The sequence below is a fragment of the Symphalangus syndactylus genome, chromosome 19 (genome assembly GCF_028878055.3).
Source record: "Symphalangus syndactylus isolate Jambi chromosome 19, NHGRI_mSymSyn1-v2.1_pri, whole genome shotgun sequence".
In the NCBI taxonomy this organism is placed as follows: Eukaryota; Metazoa; Chordata; class Mammalia; order Primates; family Hylobatidae; genus Symphalangus; species Symphalangus syndactylus.
The window spans coordinates 15,443,200-15,463,644 of NC_072434.2; the positions used below are offsets into that span (position 1 = coordinate 15,443,200).

The window sequence follows — 20,445 nt, forward strand, 5'->3', positions numbered from 1 at the left end:
CCCATGTCTCTTGCCTAAGGCTTAACACACAGGCATTTCACTGTGACAATACTGGAATTTTCTCTCTTGTTGAATTATATATTTAGGTCCTTTTGTCCATTTATTGATTGTTAAAGTGCACAGTCTCCACAGATAGGTAGATTGCCTGGTTAGACCCAGGCTACCCCATTCTGGGGTCTTGGGCAAGTTACCTAAACCCTCTGTGTCTCAGTGTCCAGATGTGTAAAAAGGGATGTAAGAATACTATGCCACAGAGATTCCCTTGGAAGCAAACTCTATTACAAAACTATTCTTCTTACATAGGCAGATCACAGATATGGGCTCAGAAGACTGGTCTTGTGGCTTTCTATTTGTACAAATGGGCACAATCAGCATCTGGAAGCATACTCCAGGTTATAACCCAAAGAAGAAGTTTCATTCTCCCACCACATTCAAATAAATAATTTTTGACACTGTTGAATGATTATGCATTTGCAGTGGTTCAAAGATAGTAAAGGACCTTTGAGGAAGGTTACTCAGTAACCTGGCATATGACAACGCGAGTTTCACCATATCCTGGCCTCAACTCATCATGATTTTCTTTCTATTTGAATTTATAACTCAAGATATTTTGATCTCTCTTTCTACATTTCATTCATTATAAGTAGATACTTACTGTTAAAGATGCCAGAATTCCTCAGCAAACCCTTCATAAAACTTACCAACTATAAGAGTATCATGTGCACCTAAAAGGAAGACAAAAGTCACAAAAACGTCACTCTGGCATGCAACATGATTGAACAGGACTTCTCAGCCAGTGACAATTTATCTTGATTTTTATTCGGGTCTCAGACTAATATTTTTTATAAAAAGCCATCGATTTCACTCACATACTCTCATTTTATCTTCTGCACTCAGAGAAGATATTTTTTTCTTTTTTTGACAAAGTCTCACTCTGTCGCCAGGCTGGAGTGCAGTGGTGCAACCTCACTGTGACCTCTGCCTCCTGGGTTCAAGGGATTCTCATGCCTCAACCTACTGTGTAGCTGGGAAAACAGGCACATGCTACTACACCCAGCTAATTTTTGTGTTTTTCGTAGAGACAGGGTTTCACCATGTTGGCCAGGATGGTCTCAATCTCCTGACCTTGTGATCCACCTGCCTCAGCCTCCCAAAGTGCTGGGATTACAGGCGTGAACCACTGCCAAGAAGACTTTAAAAATTAATATTTTTCTCATAAAAGTAATACAATTACAAAAGAAAACTTATAATACAGAACTAAAGAAAAAAATCACCCCAAATCCTAGTACCCAAAATGTGTTTTGATACATTCTCTTCTGGTACATTTTCTCATATGTGTGTTTTCACATATTTATATACTAGAAATATAAGTTACAACAAAGGCAAACTAATATAATCTAGTAGATGCATCATAGTATATTCAATGACTTCTATTGTGCATTTATTTCTAGTTTTCTTTCTCATGAAACCCTTAATACAATGCATAAAATATTTTATATTTTACACTATTTTCTTACATTGGAGTTCTAGGAGGGCTTACTGGCAAGAATATTTGTATTATTGTCCACATGCATTGCATAATTGTTTTTCATAAGAGATTTTGCCAATTTACAATAGTACCTTCAATATACAAGAATATTCGTTACATTACATCCTTACTTTTTATTGGGTATTCACATAAAAACCTTTTTTGTCGTTAATTTAATGGACAGTTTGAAAAAATGGGACTTTGTTATTTTTGCATTTCTTTAGTTCTAGTGAGGTTAAACAGTTTCTGTATATTTATGTGCCAAAGTAGAAAGATATTTACACCCTTTCTCTAAATCTTGCATCCTAAGATAGTTTCTGCATTTCCCCGCAGAAACTTTCAAGGCTGTGTTGCATCGAACTATGCAGAACTGAAGAAACTCCATTTACCTTAGAAATGGCATGGAGACTTCTTGTGAACTAAGAAGGTCCAGAAGGTGGGGAGACTATTGAGAGACAGTCAGGGTGGAACTGAGAGAAGCTAGGCTCTAGGAAAGCAGTTGCTTTAATGAATGGGACACTGGGTAATGGAAATGGGTAAAGAGGATTTGGGGACCTTTTAATGAGTGTCACGTAGTTTAATTTTTCTTTAAGCCTCTCTTAAGATATTCGAGTAGAAACTTCTCTTAGTTTTTACATGTTTTCTGGAGTTGAACTTATTTGTCTAGCATGCAACACCATGCTAATTAGTCTTGAGACAGCGTAAATATGGGTTATATGTATTAATTCTGGATTTAAAGGGGACCTGGCAATTACCCCTTGCTCTGAGGAAGGTTTTGAAATGAATCAGGCCTCTGATGTAACTGGGCCATTGAAATGGGGAGATAGGGGATCTGTGTATCCCAAGAAATTCTTCCTTCACTGATGCTAGTACTCAGAGGTTCCTTTTTCTCTTTGGATTGCTATTCTGTCTCAAAACCCTCTATGGCATGTCACTCCAATCCCGGACCACCTCCCCAGGTTAATTCCTCATCTTTCATTTTAGGAAGGCCTAGGACTGGTATCTTAAGCGATCTATCCCAAGCCTTAGGGAAAAACACTGGGTTTTATTTTTTTCTGTTTCGATGGTCTCTAAGATCATGAAACTTTCTTTGCCTCTTCTCACTACAAAGCAGTAAGATGTCAAAGGCCAAGACTAGGTAGGGTAAAGAGACTAGGAACAAGAAGGCAAAGGGGACTGCTTTTAGTCTGAGTCTTAGTTTAGAGAGACAAAAGGAGTTCCTATGTGGTTCAGCCCAATTCATGAGGAGTCTACACTAAGCTCTGAGTTCCAAGAACCTGCTGGCTAATAGTTATTTGGCCCATTCTGATTCTTTGTATGTATCTCCTTCATCCAACTTAAGAATTGCCCATTATCTGATGTTTGGGACCTTGGCCTGATAGCTTTCCATTTCATTATGACAGTACTTAAATATTCTCTCTTGTTGAATTATATATTTGGGTCCTTTGACCATTTATTTATTGTTAAAGTGCACAGTCTCTACAGATAAGTAGATTGCTTGGCTGAACCCAGGCTACCCCATTCTATGGTCTTGTGCAAGTTACCTAAACCATCTGTGTCTCAGTTTCTACACCTATAAAATGAGATAATAAGAATACTATCCTCCTCATAGGTTGTTGGGTAATTAAATTAGAAGCTATCTTGTTTGTGTGTGTGTGTGTGTGTGTTTGAGACAGAGTCTTGCTCTGTTGTCCAGGCTGGGGTGCAGTGTTGTGATCTCAGCTCACTGCAGCCTCGACCTCCCAGGCTTCAGATTCTCCCACCTGAGCCTCTCAAGAAGCTGTGACTACAGGCATGCGCTACCATGCCCAGCTAATTTTTCTATTTTTTGTAGAGACAGAGTTTCGCTATACTGCCCAGGGTGTTCTTGAACTCCTGGGCTCAAGTGATCCTCTCACTTTGGCCTCCCAAAGTGCTGGTATTACAGACATAAGCCACCATGTCCAGCCTATCTATCTTTTAACAGTGGTACTAAGTATTCATTATATATTAACTTTTACAACTACTACCACAACCACCACTACTGCTACCTGTAAGATAACACTATTAACCCTTTGATGTGTTTCCCATATATTTCTTATCTATCTACTGTGTTATTTATTTTTCAACATACAGAAATTCTAAGTCAAATTAGCCAACAGGTCAAAAAAGTCAGCACCAGGCTTACGCCTGTAATTCCACCACTTTGGAAGTTCGAGGCAGGTGGATTACCTGAGGTCAGGAGTTAGAGACCAGCCTGGCCAACACTGTGAATCCCTGTCTCTACTAAAAAATACAAAAATTAGCCAGATGTGGTGGTGGGCGCCTGTAATCCTAGCTACTTGGGAAGCTGAAGCAGGAGAATTGCTTGAACCCAGGAGGCGGGGGTTGCATTGAGCCGAGTTTGTGCCATTGCACTCCAGCCTGGGAGACAGTGCAAGACTCCATCTCAAAAAAAAACACATTAAAAAGTCAACACCTTTTATAATTCAATGCTCTTCTGTCCTTACTGGAGAGCTTGTGTGGGCAGTCACAGCCACAAATGCATCTACAGTTGTCAAGTACTGTCGTTTAAAGCCAGACTAACATATCAAAGGAATGAGCTATGAAGACTAAGAGTGTAGTCTCAAACTCTGCTTCTCCAGGGCCTCCTAAGTTCCCTTTGTTAATGGTGAGGTGAAGGACCAACTAAATATAGTCAGCGGCTTGAACAAACCCTTGGAAACAACATAAAAAGTATAAGTCCCTACATCTGAATTTCTTAAATTACTTTTAAAGCATTATCAGTTCTGAAGTAAATTACATCATCGTGTACTTTTTGCGCAGCACATCCATCTATCCAGGATAAAGACAACTCGTAGTAGAGGTAGAATAAAAGAGAATTTTCTTTAGCATTTGTTTTCAGTACTTTCAAAATATTCTCTACAAAATCTGGACCTCACCAATTCTCTTCACTGTCCACCCTCTTCTCTCCTTACCATCCCACACTCCTCACCCCAAGGGCCATCAGAATACCAATAATTGAGACAGCGTGCCTATCTAGAACCCATTTGTCATTCACTTGGGAGGTAGTTCTGTCTCTGACAGTTACAGCAAATCCATTTTCACAAGCAAAAATGACTGTCACTATAGAAATATGGAGGTTCTCACCTACATATTCTGAACCCATTTAGGATATGTGGAAGCAGGTACTAACCAGCAGGAACAGAAAGTTCACAGCGAGGGGCAGGGCTGCTCCAAACCCCATTCCCTTGAGAGTCACTTGTGCAGCGGATGGTGCTCTCCCCAATGAGGTTGAAGGTCATCCCTCTGTGTGGGTGGCAGTCACATGTGTAAGATATTTCTTTTCCATAGGGAATATCTCCAAGGGGAGTTCCTATGTGTCTCCCATTAAGGATAGCTGGAGGATTTGGACAAAAGATTTCTAGAAAGAAAACAAGAGCTTTAAGTTCTATTAGAGTTTCACTTAAGATGACTGAAATATTAGTGACCTGTGACTGTGCTATGAATATAATTTTTTTCTTTTAGAAAGACTATAACTAAGGTGCATGGAATTTAAATCTGTAAGGCTTTTGCTGAGAGGCAACTAACTGATGTGAGACCCGAATTACAGTTTATTGCAAAAGTCCAAAGACAGTGTTTTTGGACCATCCAGGTAGCTACGTTCATAATGAATTTGGAAAGTAATTTTTTTAAATTTTTTTACAAACACCCATTTGGTTGTCTACTTTAAATCAGGCATAATAAGATTCCTGGGTTGATAATGAGGTTCAAGACAGACAAAATTTTGGCCATCAGAGACCATAAGTTCCAAGGAAATCTATGACCTTTAATAATCATGAACTATCATCTTTAGCAATGTAAATGTTTCTTGGCGATTCAAGACCATTATCATCAGGACCAATACCAAATTTCCAATGGTGTCATCAGACTACATTGGTAAGGCTCTTTTTACCCAGATTAAATGGTGCCAAAGAGCCTTTTTCTCTTTCTTCCAAATTATTAGCCATCATTTCTTCCTTCTTTTAGTCTGTTTAGAACAGTTCCTTCCCTAAAAGCACTTGATGCTTTTAATTTGATATGAATTTAGGAAGAGATGCCCAAGTTTATCAGATTTATGTGTATATAAAAGACTTAGTACATCAAACAATGATTGACTTCTCATGCTTGAATTTTACCTGTTTATATTTTCCTGTTTATTTATATATTTATTTTCAGCTCTATGTGTCTCTGTAAGGTTGAGTTTGTTGGATACTTGAGTTTCCTCAGGTATTGAATGTTCTTCACCATAATACTCACCATAAAATATCCAAATTGATTTCTGTAAGTTATTTTAACACAATGCAAATTAAAGTAAACATTTTCCAATAAGAAAAAAATGTTTAAAAAATTCATGCCTTGCTTTAATAGACAGAATAGGGTAAATCAGTAATGTCTTAGTATGTCAAACATGTACTTTTATCTGAGTTTCTGAATTTTTCTGAATTTTGGGATATTTTATTTAAGCGGATGGTTTGGAAATTTAGGACACCTCATCATTTCAGACACTGATTCGTCATCCCAGCTCCTTCCACTGTACTAATTTATCATATAACTCTGTTTTATTTTCTCCATAACATCCCTATTTAACTACCATTTTATATATTATAATTTTTAGAATTGTGTTTACTTATTTTATAGTTTTTAGTCTTCTTCCCAACAAGAAAACATACTCCAGGAAAGTAGGGAGGTGTCTTCACTATTCTTTTACTCTTCGTTGCTTTTTCTACACATGGAAAGTCCTAGCACATGGGAAGCCCTATGTCATTAAATACTGCAGGCTAAAAAACAAGCTGACTAAGTTGTTTATGATATGAGAGGGGATACAAGAACATAAAAATTTGGCTGGGCACAGTGGCTCACACTTGTAATCCTAACACTTTTGGAGGCCAAAGTGGGAGGATAGCTTGAGCCCAGGAGTTTGAGACCAGCCTAGGCAATATGGCAAGACTCCATCTCCACAAAAAATAAAAAATTAGCCAGGTGTGGTGGCATGCACCTGTAGTCCCAACTACAGGGAGGCTGAAGTGGGAGGGTCACTAGAGCCCAGGCTGTTGAAACTGCAGTGAGCTGTGATTGCACCACTGCATTCTGTCCTGGATAACTGTATCAAAAAAGAAAAAAAAATTTAAGAAAGATTGATCCTTATAAGAAAACTAAAAATAAATGACTAACTAAAACGTGCTGCACCTTTATGTCATCTAGTTTCTTGCCACACATTCCCCACAAAATTTAACACTGTCATTAAACTAAGTGATTTACAGATTAGTAACAAATGTCAGAGAAGTCCTACAAGACCCTTCTTGAAATTCTTCCAACAAAGAAGTATTTTTATCTGTCATTTAGTTAAGTAAAGATCCGGACAACAAGTGATTCCATGCAGTAAAATACACTGGAAAACAAAAATAAGGAGAGCTATCCAAACTACATAGTTCTTTCTACTCACGTTCACACACTGGAACACTGCTATTCCAAAGGGCTTTCATTCCAGCCAAGACACAATGACTAGCAGACCTGCCTTTTAATCGGAACCTAAAGAAAAAAAAAAGTGATAGCAAATGTGTGAGCAATTCCCATCTCTCCCTTGATTTCTTCACTAATAGATGCTCAGCTTCCTCACTATAATTTCCTCCTTGACTATCATTTGGTTCTTAGGTTCAGGCCCAGCTAAAAGTCTTAGTTCATTAGGGGTCTGAATTCTTCAGTAGCTGACAGAAACTCAAAGGCCGATTTATTCTAAAGAACCATGGTACCCTGTGACTGGCAAAGCAATCAGAGCTGAAGTGCCATATAAACTTCATAGTCCAGCATCACCTACAGAAGGCATGAACACAGAACCATACTTCTCCATGGGCACAAGAGCCATAACCTTCAGGTGTCATCTTTCACTGATGGCTCTCTGACATCCCACTTATTCTCATTAGTGGGTCATGAGGCAGAACAGCTCTTGATTTGGGAAGCAAAGCCAGAGATATCTGTTCTTCTTGCCACTCCAAATGTAACGGGCCAGAAAGAGGCTCACAGAAGCATGCTGAACCACATGCTCTAAGAAAAAAAGAAGGGTCGGGGGAGGAGTCTTTGCCACCCTGAAATGCCCAACTTACTATTGAGTACTGCTTCCCTTCTGAAATCTAAAATCGTTCTGAAATTGGAAATCATTATTAGGTGGTGGACTTTGTAAATGCCAAAGAATCCTTGGAAATTATTAAAAATAACTCCTTAATTGCTAAATCTAGTTATCCCCCCAGACTCATACTGTACCACCAAAAATAATGGATACACATAAACAACTAATAATACCACCTGACAGTGGTAGAAGCAGGAGGCAGACAAATCAAAGGCAGATGGGGCGGATCCCGGTGAAACCCGACCTTCAAGCTGAAGACAGTTTAAAGCCTAGCTACAAGTTCCAGGTAAATCCATGGACTGGCTTGAGAATCTCTCTTTCCGTTACGTGTGCTTTCCTCTGATTGATCCCCACTCTTCATCTATTTCACATATACCTGCTCTTCCCTAATTGGTTTTTTGCACTGTTGTGCCCACCTTTGAGTGGTGGCTTTGTTTTAGCCTTTTTTGCATACTCACCAACCAATTAACACACACTTCTAATTCTGAGTCCATAAAAGCCCCAGAACCAGCCACACTGAGAGCATGACCCCCTGACTTCATCTGGGGTCCACCCTTGTGTCTCTTCTCTGCTGAGAAGCTGTTTCGTCACTCAATAAAACTCTTCTCCACCCTCCTCACCCTTCTATTGTCAGCATAAGCTTGTTCTTCTTGGATGCGGGACAAGAACTCAGGACCCACCAAATGCAAGTATGAAGAAGGCTGTAATACAGTGGCTCTTTGCCATCTCCTAGGGGAGGGCAGTTATTCCATGCAATAGGAAGCACCAGCAGGTCCAGTCAACCCTGGAGATGGAGGCCAAGTCAGCCTTGGAGATGCAGGCCTGAACGGGGCGATGTAACTGAAAGAGTTGTTAACACACCACCATCTGTTGGGCTGCAGGCATTATCAAATGCTAAGAGCTATTAGCATGCTGTTACACCCCCTCTGGGCTTTGGGGTTGTGGGGACCCCTGTTTGGGCACCACCACATTCCCTTCAGTGTGACATGCCTGGTCCAGCCACAAGCCTTGCATGGAGCCCACTCCTGTGCCAGTGCTTGGCATGGCCAGCCGGAACCCACAATTGCTCACTCACACACCCACTCCCAGAGGCTGAGCATGTAGTCACAGCAGCCATGGGATCTGCATCAGAGCACAAGCCAGGCACGGCCTGGATGGGCCGAGTAGATGAGGTGTCTCCTGCATTGATCCTGGGTAGAGCCAGGCCTGGGCAGGGGTGTTTCTGGCCAGAGGTCACCAGCTGGCAAAGTGGCTGAGAAAAATCTTGAATCAAAACAATTACACTGGCCATTCTTGACATGAAGATATGTAGTTGGGTTAAAACATAGTTATCCATACACTATTACAGATTCCACTATTGATTGGTTTTAAGTTTCCTAAAACAACGTTTGCCTTATTATGAGGCAAACAATTTTCATCTCATTCATCTTTTTTTTCTAGCATACCTTTTATAAAATTATGTTCTTTTGCCTCCAAATAAATACGTACCCACTCATTTCAAGTTCCAACTGTGTACCCAAGATCAGTGACTGTATTTAGGTTTGTATCTGACATTGAGTTGTATGTGCCATTTTTTTCATTGTCTTCTGAAGGTGGTGCCACTTAGTCCCTACCCTTATTTCAAAACTACCCTTCCATAAATTAATCTCTCTGGGTACTTCTTATCTACTAGGTCAGCTCCTTATTTGGATTAACCCCTGAGCTCAAGAGAGTGATTCTCCACACTGAGTCCTTGGTCTCAACGCTGGATCACACTCACCCTTCATCGCAAACGAAGGACACCTTTGCCCCAAGCTGGAGGTTAAGTGGAAACAGCACACGGCCATGAGGGAGTTGGCCCAGGAAGTCATCACAGGATTTCACTAGAAGAAAAAATAAAACAACAGGAGTAAGACCTCCATGTGAGGGGGAAAGAGAGCAATCTGGAAGCCAGAGAGTTGAGGGACCTGCACATCTGGGGGCTTCAGGGCTCCAGTCCCCCTGGGGCATGAAGTGCAAAGATGCAGCCCCTCTGAGGTAATAGCCGGGCTCACAGCTGTAGAACACTTCCTGCCCAGGTGAAAAGTTGTCCTGATCGCTTAGGGTATGCTCACCATGCAGGATTTCTGGAGGTGACTGACACACTGTGGAAAGGACAGTTCCAGAGTACTTGTTAGTTATAGGGGAATTTCTTTTGCTATATCCTATGCCTGCTGAAGTCCTCATAGTTAGTAAAAGGTAGAGAAATAGAACACAATTCTCCCTAGCACATGGCCCCAAATTCATCTGTAAATCTACAGGGCATGAAGTATTTTCTCCTAGCTCTGGATATCCAATGTGGAGTTATTAGTATTGGTGGATTCTCCATCTACATATTTCCTAGGGTGGTAATCCCGACTTGTACCATTGTTATTCAGGTAATGAGACTGTCACCTGAGACCAAGTCTGTTTTACAGATTTCCCCCTATTTCTCTGATTGCATACCAATGACTAAAGTACAGTCATACTGTTTCTGGACAGGCATGCCCCTAAATTGGGGCTTACTCTGGAAGGGTTCTTGCCTCACCCAGGACAGAATTCATGGATGAGCCAGTGGTGCTAGACAGCAATCTTTTAGAAAGGCACTGCCCCTTGCAGAGCAGAGCTAACTCACAGGCAGTGTGCCCAGAGTCAGCAACCTATGGGCTCCTGGCAGACAACTGTATTTATACTCCTGTAAGCCCACTTCAATTACATGTAAATTATTTTTGTTCTTGTTTTTTGTTTTTTGTTTTTTTTTTTGAGGTGATATCTCACTCTGTCATCCAGGCTGGAGCACAGTCGTGTGATCTTAGCTCACTGCAACCTCCGCGTCCCAGGTTCAAGTGATTCTCCTGCCTCAGCCTCATGAGATTTCAGGCGTGAGCCACCTCACCCAGATAATTTTTCTATTTTTAGTAAAGAAAGGGTTTCACCATGTTGGCCAGGCTGATCTCGAACTCCTGACCTCAGGTGATCTGCCCACTTGGCCTCCCAAAGTGCTGGGATTACAGGCATGGGCCACCATGCCCAGCCAATTACAGGTAAGTTAAGGGGCATATCAATGCAAATTGAGGGACGTGTTATTTAGAACTTTCCTGGAAAGGGGTGGTAACTTCCAGGTCGTTGCCATGGCACTTGTAAACTGTCATGGTGCTGATGGGAATATGAGGGCAGCTAGTGATTGCTTTCATCGCCATCTGCCTGTTGCTGCTGTTTTTTCACTTCATCCTGTCTAGGCCAAATTCTGTTTTGGTCAGCAGGATTGTGACCAGAACACAAGCCCTGCCCATCTCCTGCCTCAATACATCCGTCTTTATATCCCTTTATCTGTTCGTCTTCCAGCTCAGTGGTTGCACAAGGCTAACATGGGTTGGTAGAAGAATTGTAAGCTCTTTCTCTGTCCCTATGTATCAGCCATAACACCTCCCGCTCTGCTGCTAAGCCAGCTATTGTGGCATCAGTAGACAAGATGAGCCATCAAAAACACAAACCCTTAAATAAGCCAGTGTTGTTGTAAATAATAAATGAGATAATGTATATAAAGTGCTTAGGGCACAGCTGACCATAAAGTCCATATAATTTTTCAATATAATTGAGAGAGATTGCAGCTGGTACTTTGCCCTGAGAATTGATTAATAGGTGAGCCCAAAATACCATTTTTCTTGGCTAATTAAGGTCTTGCTTTTCAAAATGAAGACACATATGCATGGGTGCATGCACACCCCCAATTCTTAATTTCATGCTTCTTCCCCCAAAACTTACTTTCCCACCCTCCTCACCATACATCCCTCCCCCTAAACAAATACTCATCTCCTGATCCAACAGCAACGCATGTCATTTGCAGGGCCCTTCTAGGCATCAGTCAGACTCACCCCTGGAGCAGCTTGGTAGCTCTGGCTCCCATTTGTTCAGGGCCTGGCATCGCACATGGCGGGGTCCTTTCATGACAAAGCCAGGCTGACACCTAAACTCCACAACTTCATTTAAGGAAAATAAGCTTCTGTTGTCAGATACCAATATTCCATTTTCCACATTTGGAGGCGTGCATTTGTTAGGTATAATGCATTGAGGGGCCGGGCCGCTCCAGATGCCCACTTGATCTTCATTGCTGGTGCAGTATATGGAGGGCTCACCCACGAGCTCAAACACCTTTCTCCCTCCGCTTCCAAGATTGCAGCGGTAGGTCACCACTGATGCGTAGTGAAAATACTCTCTGCTGATGCTAATGAAATCTCCATTGGCGATGGTGGGGGGTGGCCCACAAATAATTCCTGGGAAAAGGAAGAGCATAACAGTCAATTTAAATAATGAATGACAAAAATCTCATGAGTCACTAAACTGTAACTAATTTTACATTCATTATTTGCTTTTATTCTTTGCTAACACATTGGTATATTTTTACAAAGTTGTAATTTCGGTGGGCATAATGTGATGTGTCCTGCCTTTCTTACTTATATGATTTCCTATAATATTTGCATGCATTTATTAACTCAATCCACATTCTTTTCATTTTAAATAGCCCTTTGATTATAGTATTATAGAGTTTATACAGTTTTCTCCTACTCTTTTCCATTTGCTTTCTTAATTTGCATTTTTGTTACTAACTGAGATTAGCTTTTTTAGAAAAATAAAATTTAAAAACCTTTGCTAAAAGATAAATTATAAGGGAAGAGAGAAGATACAAATATACACAGTAGGAAAAGGAATTTAAACATTTTTATGAATATGAGAATAGTTATAAAACTGTAGACTACTGGGGGTTAAATATTTTGAAAATCTAAACGATATAAATGGAAATATAAATTGCCAATATTCATTCAAAAAGATGTAGAAAGCTAGAATTACCCAACAAACATGTAAGAATAAAAAAAAACAAAGATAAGTTCTATTGAACTTTCAAGTAACATATGCTTCCAAATGTAATTTCAATATTTCACAACATACAAGAGATATAAAACTTATCAACTCATTTACTCAAATCTAAGTTCGATATAATAACATGATATCTGTGTAAAAGTGGTCATATATTAGTCCACAAAAACCCCTAAATGCATGTTAAACATACAGACCAAGACATAGAAGAATAAAGCCTAGCATGTGTAAGTGAAGTCCTGCCATGAGAGGAGATAACAGACATAAACAACATTTGAAGAAGTAATAACTGAGAAATTTCCAAGACTGATGCAAGATTACAGATTCAAAAACCTATACAGGCCTGGCGTGGTGGCTCAGGCCTGTAATCTTAGCACTTTGGGTGGCCCAGGTGGGCAGATCACCTGCTGTCAGGGGTTTGAGACCAGCCTGGCCAACAGGTTGAAACCCTGTCTCTACTTAAAATACAAAAATTAGCCAGGCATAGTGGCACAGGCCTGTAATCCCAGCTACTGAGGTGGCTGAGGTGGGAGGATTGCTTGAATCTGGGAGGTGGAGATTGCAGTCTGCCGAGATCGCGCCACTACACTCCAGTCTGTGCGACGAGTGAAACTCCATCTCAAAAAAAAAAAAAAAAAAGCTATATAAACCCAAGCAATACAAAGAAATTCTTACCTAGACACAACATAGTAATATTGTAAAAAATCTGTGTTAAAGTGTAATCCATAAAAGCAGCAGGAAACATAGACAATAACCTTCAAAGGAACCACAATTAGAAAAATGTTTAAAGAATTTGTTGTCAGAAGATCTACAATACAAAAGTGCCAAAGAGACTTTTTCAGGCTGAAGGAAAATAGTTGCATATAGAATTGATAGAATTGCAATAAGAAGGAAACACACCAGAAAGAGCTCATATGTGGGTATGTTTTCATTTAGGATCTTTATGATAGAGAAAACCTCTTCAGTCATTACAAGAAACAAAAGATGGAAGTAAAGATTTTATTACGGGCTGGGGGTACGGCACGCCTGAAGATCACACAGAGGTTGGTCAGTGCGAGGAATGGAGAGAGAGAGAGAGAAGGGAACCCATCGGCCAATGCCTTTGGGGATCAGAGTATGACCCAGCATCTTGCATCTACAAGCCAAGGTATCTCCCATGGTGAGTTCTAATTGGTGAGTTTAAACAAAGCAGGCATATGTTCTAGGCAGTCATGCTGCTACTGAGAGGTGATCACGGCAGCATATCTGCGAAGTCCATGCAGTGCACAGGGGTCAGGGATGCTAGTCAAGTAGGTTTTATCTAGCTGTCCCATAGAGAAGTGGTTACCAGGAGGCAGTTGTATAAGGCAGATATCTGGCTCGACCACGTTGAAAAATTGGGAGGAGGTACAGAACTACAAAGGGCATTAAGGGTGACTAAGCCCTGCTTCTCGCATGAGAAAGCTAAACGTATTCAAAATGGATGCTGAGGCAACATAAAAATTCTAAGAATTCACTACCGTGTAAATATAAATAAATACTATTTTTATAAAGACAACAATTATGTCTTTGAAATATAGAATATATGTAAATTGTTAAATCAGCTTTAGCCTAAAGCCTTACATAGTTTAAGCTCAGCCTAAAGGTTTCTATGTACACTGCAAACTCTAACGAGTGAAGATGTAAGCAGACCGTAGTCTACTCTTACGCCAATCACCGAGTTTTGGCCAATCAAATGTGGCCAACTGTTTGAACTGTCTTCAAATAAGCCAAATACTGAGCTATAACCAGTCCAGCTGTTTCTGTACCTCACTTCTGTTTTCTGTACGTCACTTACTTTTTTCTGTCCATAAATCCTCTTCCACCACGCAGCCGGGCTGGAGTCTCTGAGGTTACTTTGGCTCGGGAGGCTGCCTGATTTGTGAATCGTTCGTTACTGAATTAAACTCCATTAAATTTAATTCAGCAGAAGCTTTTCCTTTTACAAAACGTATGGCAACAATACAAAAAGAGGGGGAGGACACAAATGAAATTAAATATTGTAGATTCTGGATATTAGCCCTTTGTCGGATGAATAGGTTGCAAAAATTTTCTCTCATTCTGTAGGTTGCCTGTTCACTCTGATGGTAGTTTCTTTTGCTGTGCAGAAGCTCTTTAGTTTAATTAGATCCCATTTGTCAATTTTGGCTTTTGTTGCCATTGCTTTTGGTGTTTTAGACATGAAGTCCTTGCCCACGCCTATGTCCTGAATGGTATTGCCTAGGTTTTCTTGTAGGATTTTAATGGTTTTAGGTCTAACATGTAAGTCTTTAATCCATCTTGAACTAATTTTTGTATAAAGTGTAAGTAAGGGATCCAGTTTCAGCTTTCTACATATGGCTAGCCAGTTTTCCCAGCACCATTTATTAAATAGGGAATCCTTTCCCCATTACTCGTTTTTGTCAGGTTTGTCAAAGATCAGATAGTTGCAGATATGCGGCATTATTTCTGAGGGCTCTGTTCTGTTCCATTGATCTATGTCTCTGTTGTGGTACCAGTACCATGCTGTTTTGGTTACTGTAGCCTTGTAGTATAGTTTGAAGTCAGGTAACGTGATGCCTCCAGCTTTGTTCTTTTGGCTTAGGATTGACTTGGCGATGCAGGCTCTTTTTTGGTTCCATATGAACTTTAAAGTAGTTTTTTCCAATTCTGTGAAGAAAGTCATTGGTAGCTTGATGGGGATGGCATTGAATCTATAAATTACCTTGGGCAGTATGGCCATTTTCACGATATTGATTCTTCCAACCCATGAGCATGGAGTGTTCTTCCATTTGTTTGTATCCTCTTTTATTTCATTGAGCAGTGGTTTGTAGTTCTCCTTGAAGAGGTCCTTCACATCCCTCGTAAGTTGGATTCCTAGGTATTTTATTCTTTTTGAAGCGGTCCTTCACATCCCTCGTAAGTTGGATTCCTAGGTATTTTATTCTCTTTGAAGCAATTGTGAATGGGAGTTCACTGATGATTTGGCTCTCTGTTTTTCTGTTATTGGTGTACAAGAATGCTTGTGATTTTCGTACATTGATTTTGTATCCTGAGACTTTGCTGAAGTTTCTAATCAGCTTAAGGAGATTTTGGGCTGAGACGATGGGGTTTTCTAGATATACAATCATGTCATCTGCAAACAGGGACAATTTGACTTCCTCTTTTCCTAATTGAATACTCTTTATTTCCTTCTCCTGCCTGATTGCCCTGGCCAGAACTTCCAGCACTATGTTGAATAGAAGTGGTGAATCTACAATGAACTCCAACAAATTTACAAGAAAAAAACAAACAACCCCATCAAAAAGTGGGTGAAGGACATGAACAGACACTTCTCAAAAGAAGACATTTATGCAGCCAAAAAACACATGAAAAAATGCTCATCATCACTGGCCATCAGAGAAATGCAAGTCAAAACCACAGTGAGATACCATCTCACACCAGTTAGAATGGCCATCATTAAAAAGTCAGGAAACAACAGGTGCTGGAGAGGATGTGGAGAAATAGGAACAGTTTTACACTGTTGGTGGGACTGTAAACTAGTTCAACCATTGTGGAAATCAGTGTGGTGATTCCTCAGGGATCTAGAACTAGAAATACCATTTGACCCAGCCATCCCATTACTGGGTATATACCCAAAGGACTATAAATCATGCTGCTATAAAGACACATGCACACGTATGTTTATTGTGGCACTATTCACAATAGCAAAGAGTTGGAACCAACCCAAATGTCCAACAACAATAGACTGGATTAAGAAAATGTGGCACATACACACCATGGAATACTATGCAGCCATAAAAAATGATGAGTTCATGTCCTTTGTAGGGACATGGATGAAACTGGAAAACATCATTCTCAGTAAGCTATCGCAAGGACAAAAAACCAAACACCGCATGTTCTCACTCATAGGTGGGAATTGAACAATGAGAACTCATGGACACAGGAAGGGGAACATCACGCTCCGGGGACTGTTGTGGGGTGGGCGGAGGGGGGAGGGACAGCATTAGGAGATATACCTAATGCTAAATGATAAGTTAATGGGTGCAGCAAAACAACATGGCACATGGATACATATGTAAAAAACCTGCACATTGTGCACATGTACCCTAAAACCTAAAGTATAATAATAAAATAAAATAAAATAAATAAATTAAATATTAATAGTTTGGGTACTTGCGCTGTTTGGAGAGTGGTAAAAGCACAATTTTAGTAGACAATAGTAAATCAAGGATGTCTATCTCTAGAGTAGTGATTTAAGAATAAAAAATGAAATATAACTTAAAAGCTACTGGGGGAAAATAGAATAATAAAAATACTTGATAAATTCAAAAATGTGAGAAATGAGGAATAAAGGCACAAACACATGAAACAAATAGAAAACAAATAACCAAGAGTTAGACTTGTAACTAGATTAAATTTATTTATTTATTTATTTTTAATTTTAACTTTTTATTATTAAATTTAAATGTTTCAAACACTAATGAACAACAAAGAAAGACTGAATAAAACAACAAAACTTTACTATATGATGTTTATAAGAGACAAGCTTTAAATATAAGACAAAGAAGTGCTGAAAGTAAAAGATTTGAATATATATAATATAAATACAAGAAAGAAAGCTGATATAGCTATATTAATGTACAAAGTAGACTTTAAGGCAAGAAGTATTATGAGAGGTAAAGAGAGACATTTCATTATGATAAAATAGTCAATTCAGCAGAAAGATAGAATAAACAAAAAATGTCATGCATTTAATAACATGTTTAAAATACATAAAGTAAAGATTGCTAGAACAAAGAGGAAAGACAGGCAAATTCATAGTCATAGTTGGGGATTGTAATGGGTTGAATAACCACTGTCCTCCTTAAAAAATATCTGTGTCCTAACCTAATCTCTGAAACCTGTGAATGTGACCCAGTTTGGAGAGTCTTTGTAGATACAATCAAGTTAATACTCTTGAGTTGAGACCATTCTGGATTGCCAGGGTGGCTTCTAAATCCATGTCCAGTGTCTTTACAGGAGACAGAAGAGCAAAGGAAACACACAGAGGAGAAAGCAACTTGAAGATGGAGGCGGAAAAGGAAATGATGCATCTACAAGCCAAGGAACATCAAAGATTGCCAGCAGCCACTGGAAGGAAGCCTAGAGAGAGGCACAGAACAACTTGCAGATGGAACCAATCCTGTTGACATCTTAACTGAATTTCTGGCCTCCAAATTGTTAAGAGAGTAAATTTATCTTCTTTGAAGCCACCAAGTTTGTGGTAATTTGTTACAGCAGCCCTGGGAAACTAATACAGATATTTTACACATGCTTCTCTATAACTGAGAGAACAAGTGGAGGGGGAAGAAAAAGACTGTTCTAAAGCACATTTTCCTAAATGACATTTCTAGAAAATGAAACAAAATAACTGTACAGTCTTTTCAACTGCATACGTAACCTTTTACCAAAATTGTCCATATTCTGGGCCATAAACCATGTCTCAAATGATTAAATTAATGAAAGAATGATAACTAGAAGATCTCCAAATATTTAGAAATTAAGCAATGCCCTTCTAAATAGTCTATGGGTCAAAGAAGACATCAAAAGTTAAATTAGAAAACTTTTATGTACAATGATAATAAAAATATAAAGATTGTGGGAAGTAAAATAGTTTTACAGAAAAATGTATAGGTTAAATATATGTATTAGAAAAATAAAGGTTGAAAACAAATTATCTAATCAATATCAAGGATTTAGGAGTGGAGGAGTACATAAAGCTTAAAGAAAGTAGAAGAGAATAGGCAGAAATCAGTAAAAGAGAAAATAGTCATACATTAAAGAAAAAACAAGAAAGTTAAAAGTAGTTTATATGAAAAGCTTAGTAAACTTCATAAAGCCCCAGTAAAACTAATTAAGGAAAAAGAAGCAAAAAGATATTACCAATATCAGAAATTAATTAGCATAGGGGTATCACTACAGAATTTACAGACATCCAAAGAATTTCTAATATGAGGATATAATAAATAGCATTATGCTAATAACCTAGAAAATTTAAATAAAATGAGTAAATTCCTTGAAAATATAACTTACCCAAACTAATTCAATATGATATAAAATAATAGTTTTATAGCTATTAAAGAAATTGAATCACTAATTTAAAACCTAACAACAACAACAACAAACCCTCAGGTCCGGATTGCTTCACTGCTGAATTCTTCTAAACATATAAGGAAAAATAATATTAATGTTACACAAATTATTCCAGAGACCAGAAAAAAATAAACAATCTTTAACACATTTTACTAGCCCAACATAATCTTGATGCCCAAACCTGATAAGGACATTAAAATAAAACCAAATTATAACCAAAGATTTCTTGAGAACATAAATGCAAATTTTCTAAACAAAGTATTAGGAAACTGAATCCAGAAATATTTCCAAAGGATGATACAATGATCAAAGTGAGGTTTACCTTGACTGATTTTAAATATTAAATCAATGTTACAACATTACAATAAAAATATGAGCAATCCTGCACACACACACCACACACACACACACACACACACACACACACACACACACACACACATTTCATAGATAGGATAATCATCTATAACACATCACAAGCAACATAGGTTGATTCTAGGAATTTAGAGTTTGTTTGCCCTTTAAAGATCAATCAGTGTAATGTATCACATTAACAGAGTGAAAAAGAAACATGATAATCTCAATACATGCAGAGTGATCAATTAGAATGAACATTCATGATAAATCCTTCAGCAATTAGAAGTAAAGAGGAGTTTCCTTAATCTAATAAAGGATATCATACAAAAATCTACAGCACACATCATGATTTATGATGACCATTAAAAGCCTTGTATCATCTCTTCTACTCAATGTTGTACTGGAGGTTCTAGACAATGTAATAAAGCAGGTGAAATAAACAAAAGACATAAGAAAGGAAAAGATTTAAAAACTTTGTCAGATTCATAGATGACATAATTATGCAGCAACTTCAAAAGATATACAGAAAAACTACTCAATTTAAAAGTAAATTTAATAAAATTGCTGGAGCTGAGGTAAAACCAGCACATATCTAAGAAGTAAATAGAGAATAAAATTTTAAAAATAATAGTAATAAAGATAATGACAGATGTACATGACTTCTATAAGGTAAATTAACAAATATTTTTAAAAGAAATTAAAGAAGACTTCAAAAATGGGAGGATATATCATGTTCATAAATTTAAACTTCAAAACTAAATTTGTTAATGTCCACAAATTGATGTACTGTGTCAATAGAAACTCAATACAAATTCAAATAGGATTCTTTTTGTGGAAATTGACAAGCTGATTCTAAATTTTATATGGTAATGCGAAGTGCCAAGAATCACCAAGTAAATCTTAAAGATGCACATAGTTAGAAGATATATGCCACCAGATATCAAATCTTAATGTCATGCTATAGTAATTAAAACCTTAACATAATGCTATAGTTTTTTTGCCATTATAGTATGGCAAAAAACCAAACCAAACAAAAACACAATGTATGTCAAATAAACCAATGGAACAGAACCTCCCTGGAATGACATCCACATATAGGTCACCTGACTTATGGCCATGGTGCTACATTTAATAAATGATATTAGATCAATTGCCTATCCATAAGAAACAGGGTCTCACTCTGTCACCTGGGCTGGAGTGCAGTGGTACCATCATAACCGACTGAAGCCTTGAACCCCTGTGCTCCCAAGTAGCTGGGACTACAGGCATGTGCCACTGAGCCCAGCTACTTTTATTTTGTTTTTTGTAGAGACAGGGTCTCACTTTGTTGCCCAGGCTGGTCTCGAACTCCTGGCTTCAAGCAATATTCCTGCCTTTGCCTCCTAAAGTGCTAGGATTATAGACGTGAGCC

General features: G+C 38.7%; 1 protein-coding gene across 1 annotated transcript in view; it reads right to left on the reverse strand.

Annotated features, from left to right (window-relative positions):
- Positions 1-657: 657 nt before the first annotated feature.
- Positions 658-20,445, reverse strand: part of CR1L (complement C3b/C4b receptor 1 like) — a 61,988-nt gene continuing 42,200 nt past the window's right edge. Inside the window, exons 5-10 of the mRNA XM_055234580.2 lie at positions 11,546-11,944; positions 9,620-9,796; positions 9,433-9,535; positions 6,993-7,078; positions 4,704-4,931; positions 658-725 (exon numbers count right to left, since the gene is read on the reverse strand). Of these exons, the coding sequence (XP_055090555.1) occupies positions 658-725; positions 4,704-4,931; positions 6,993-7,078; positions 9,433-9,535; positions 9,620-9,796; positions 11,546-11,944 (1,061 nt within the window). The remainder of the gene's footprint in view (positions 726-4,703; positions 4,932-6,992; positions 7,079-9,432; positions 9,536-9,619; positions 9,797-11,545; positions 11,945-20,445) is intronic.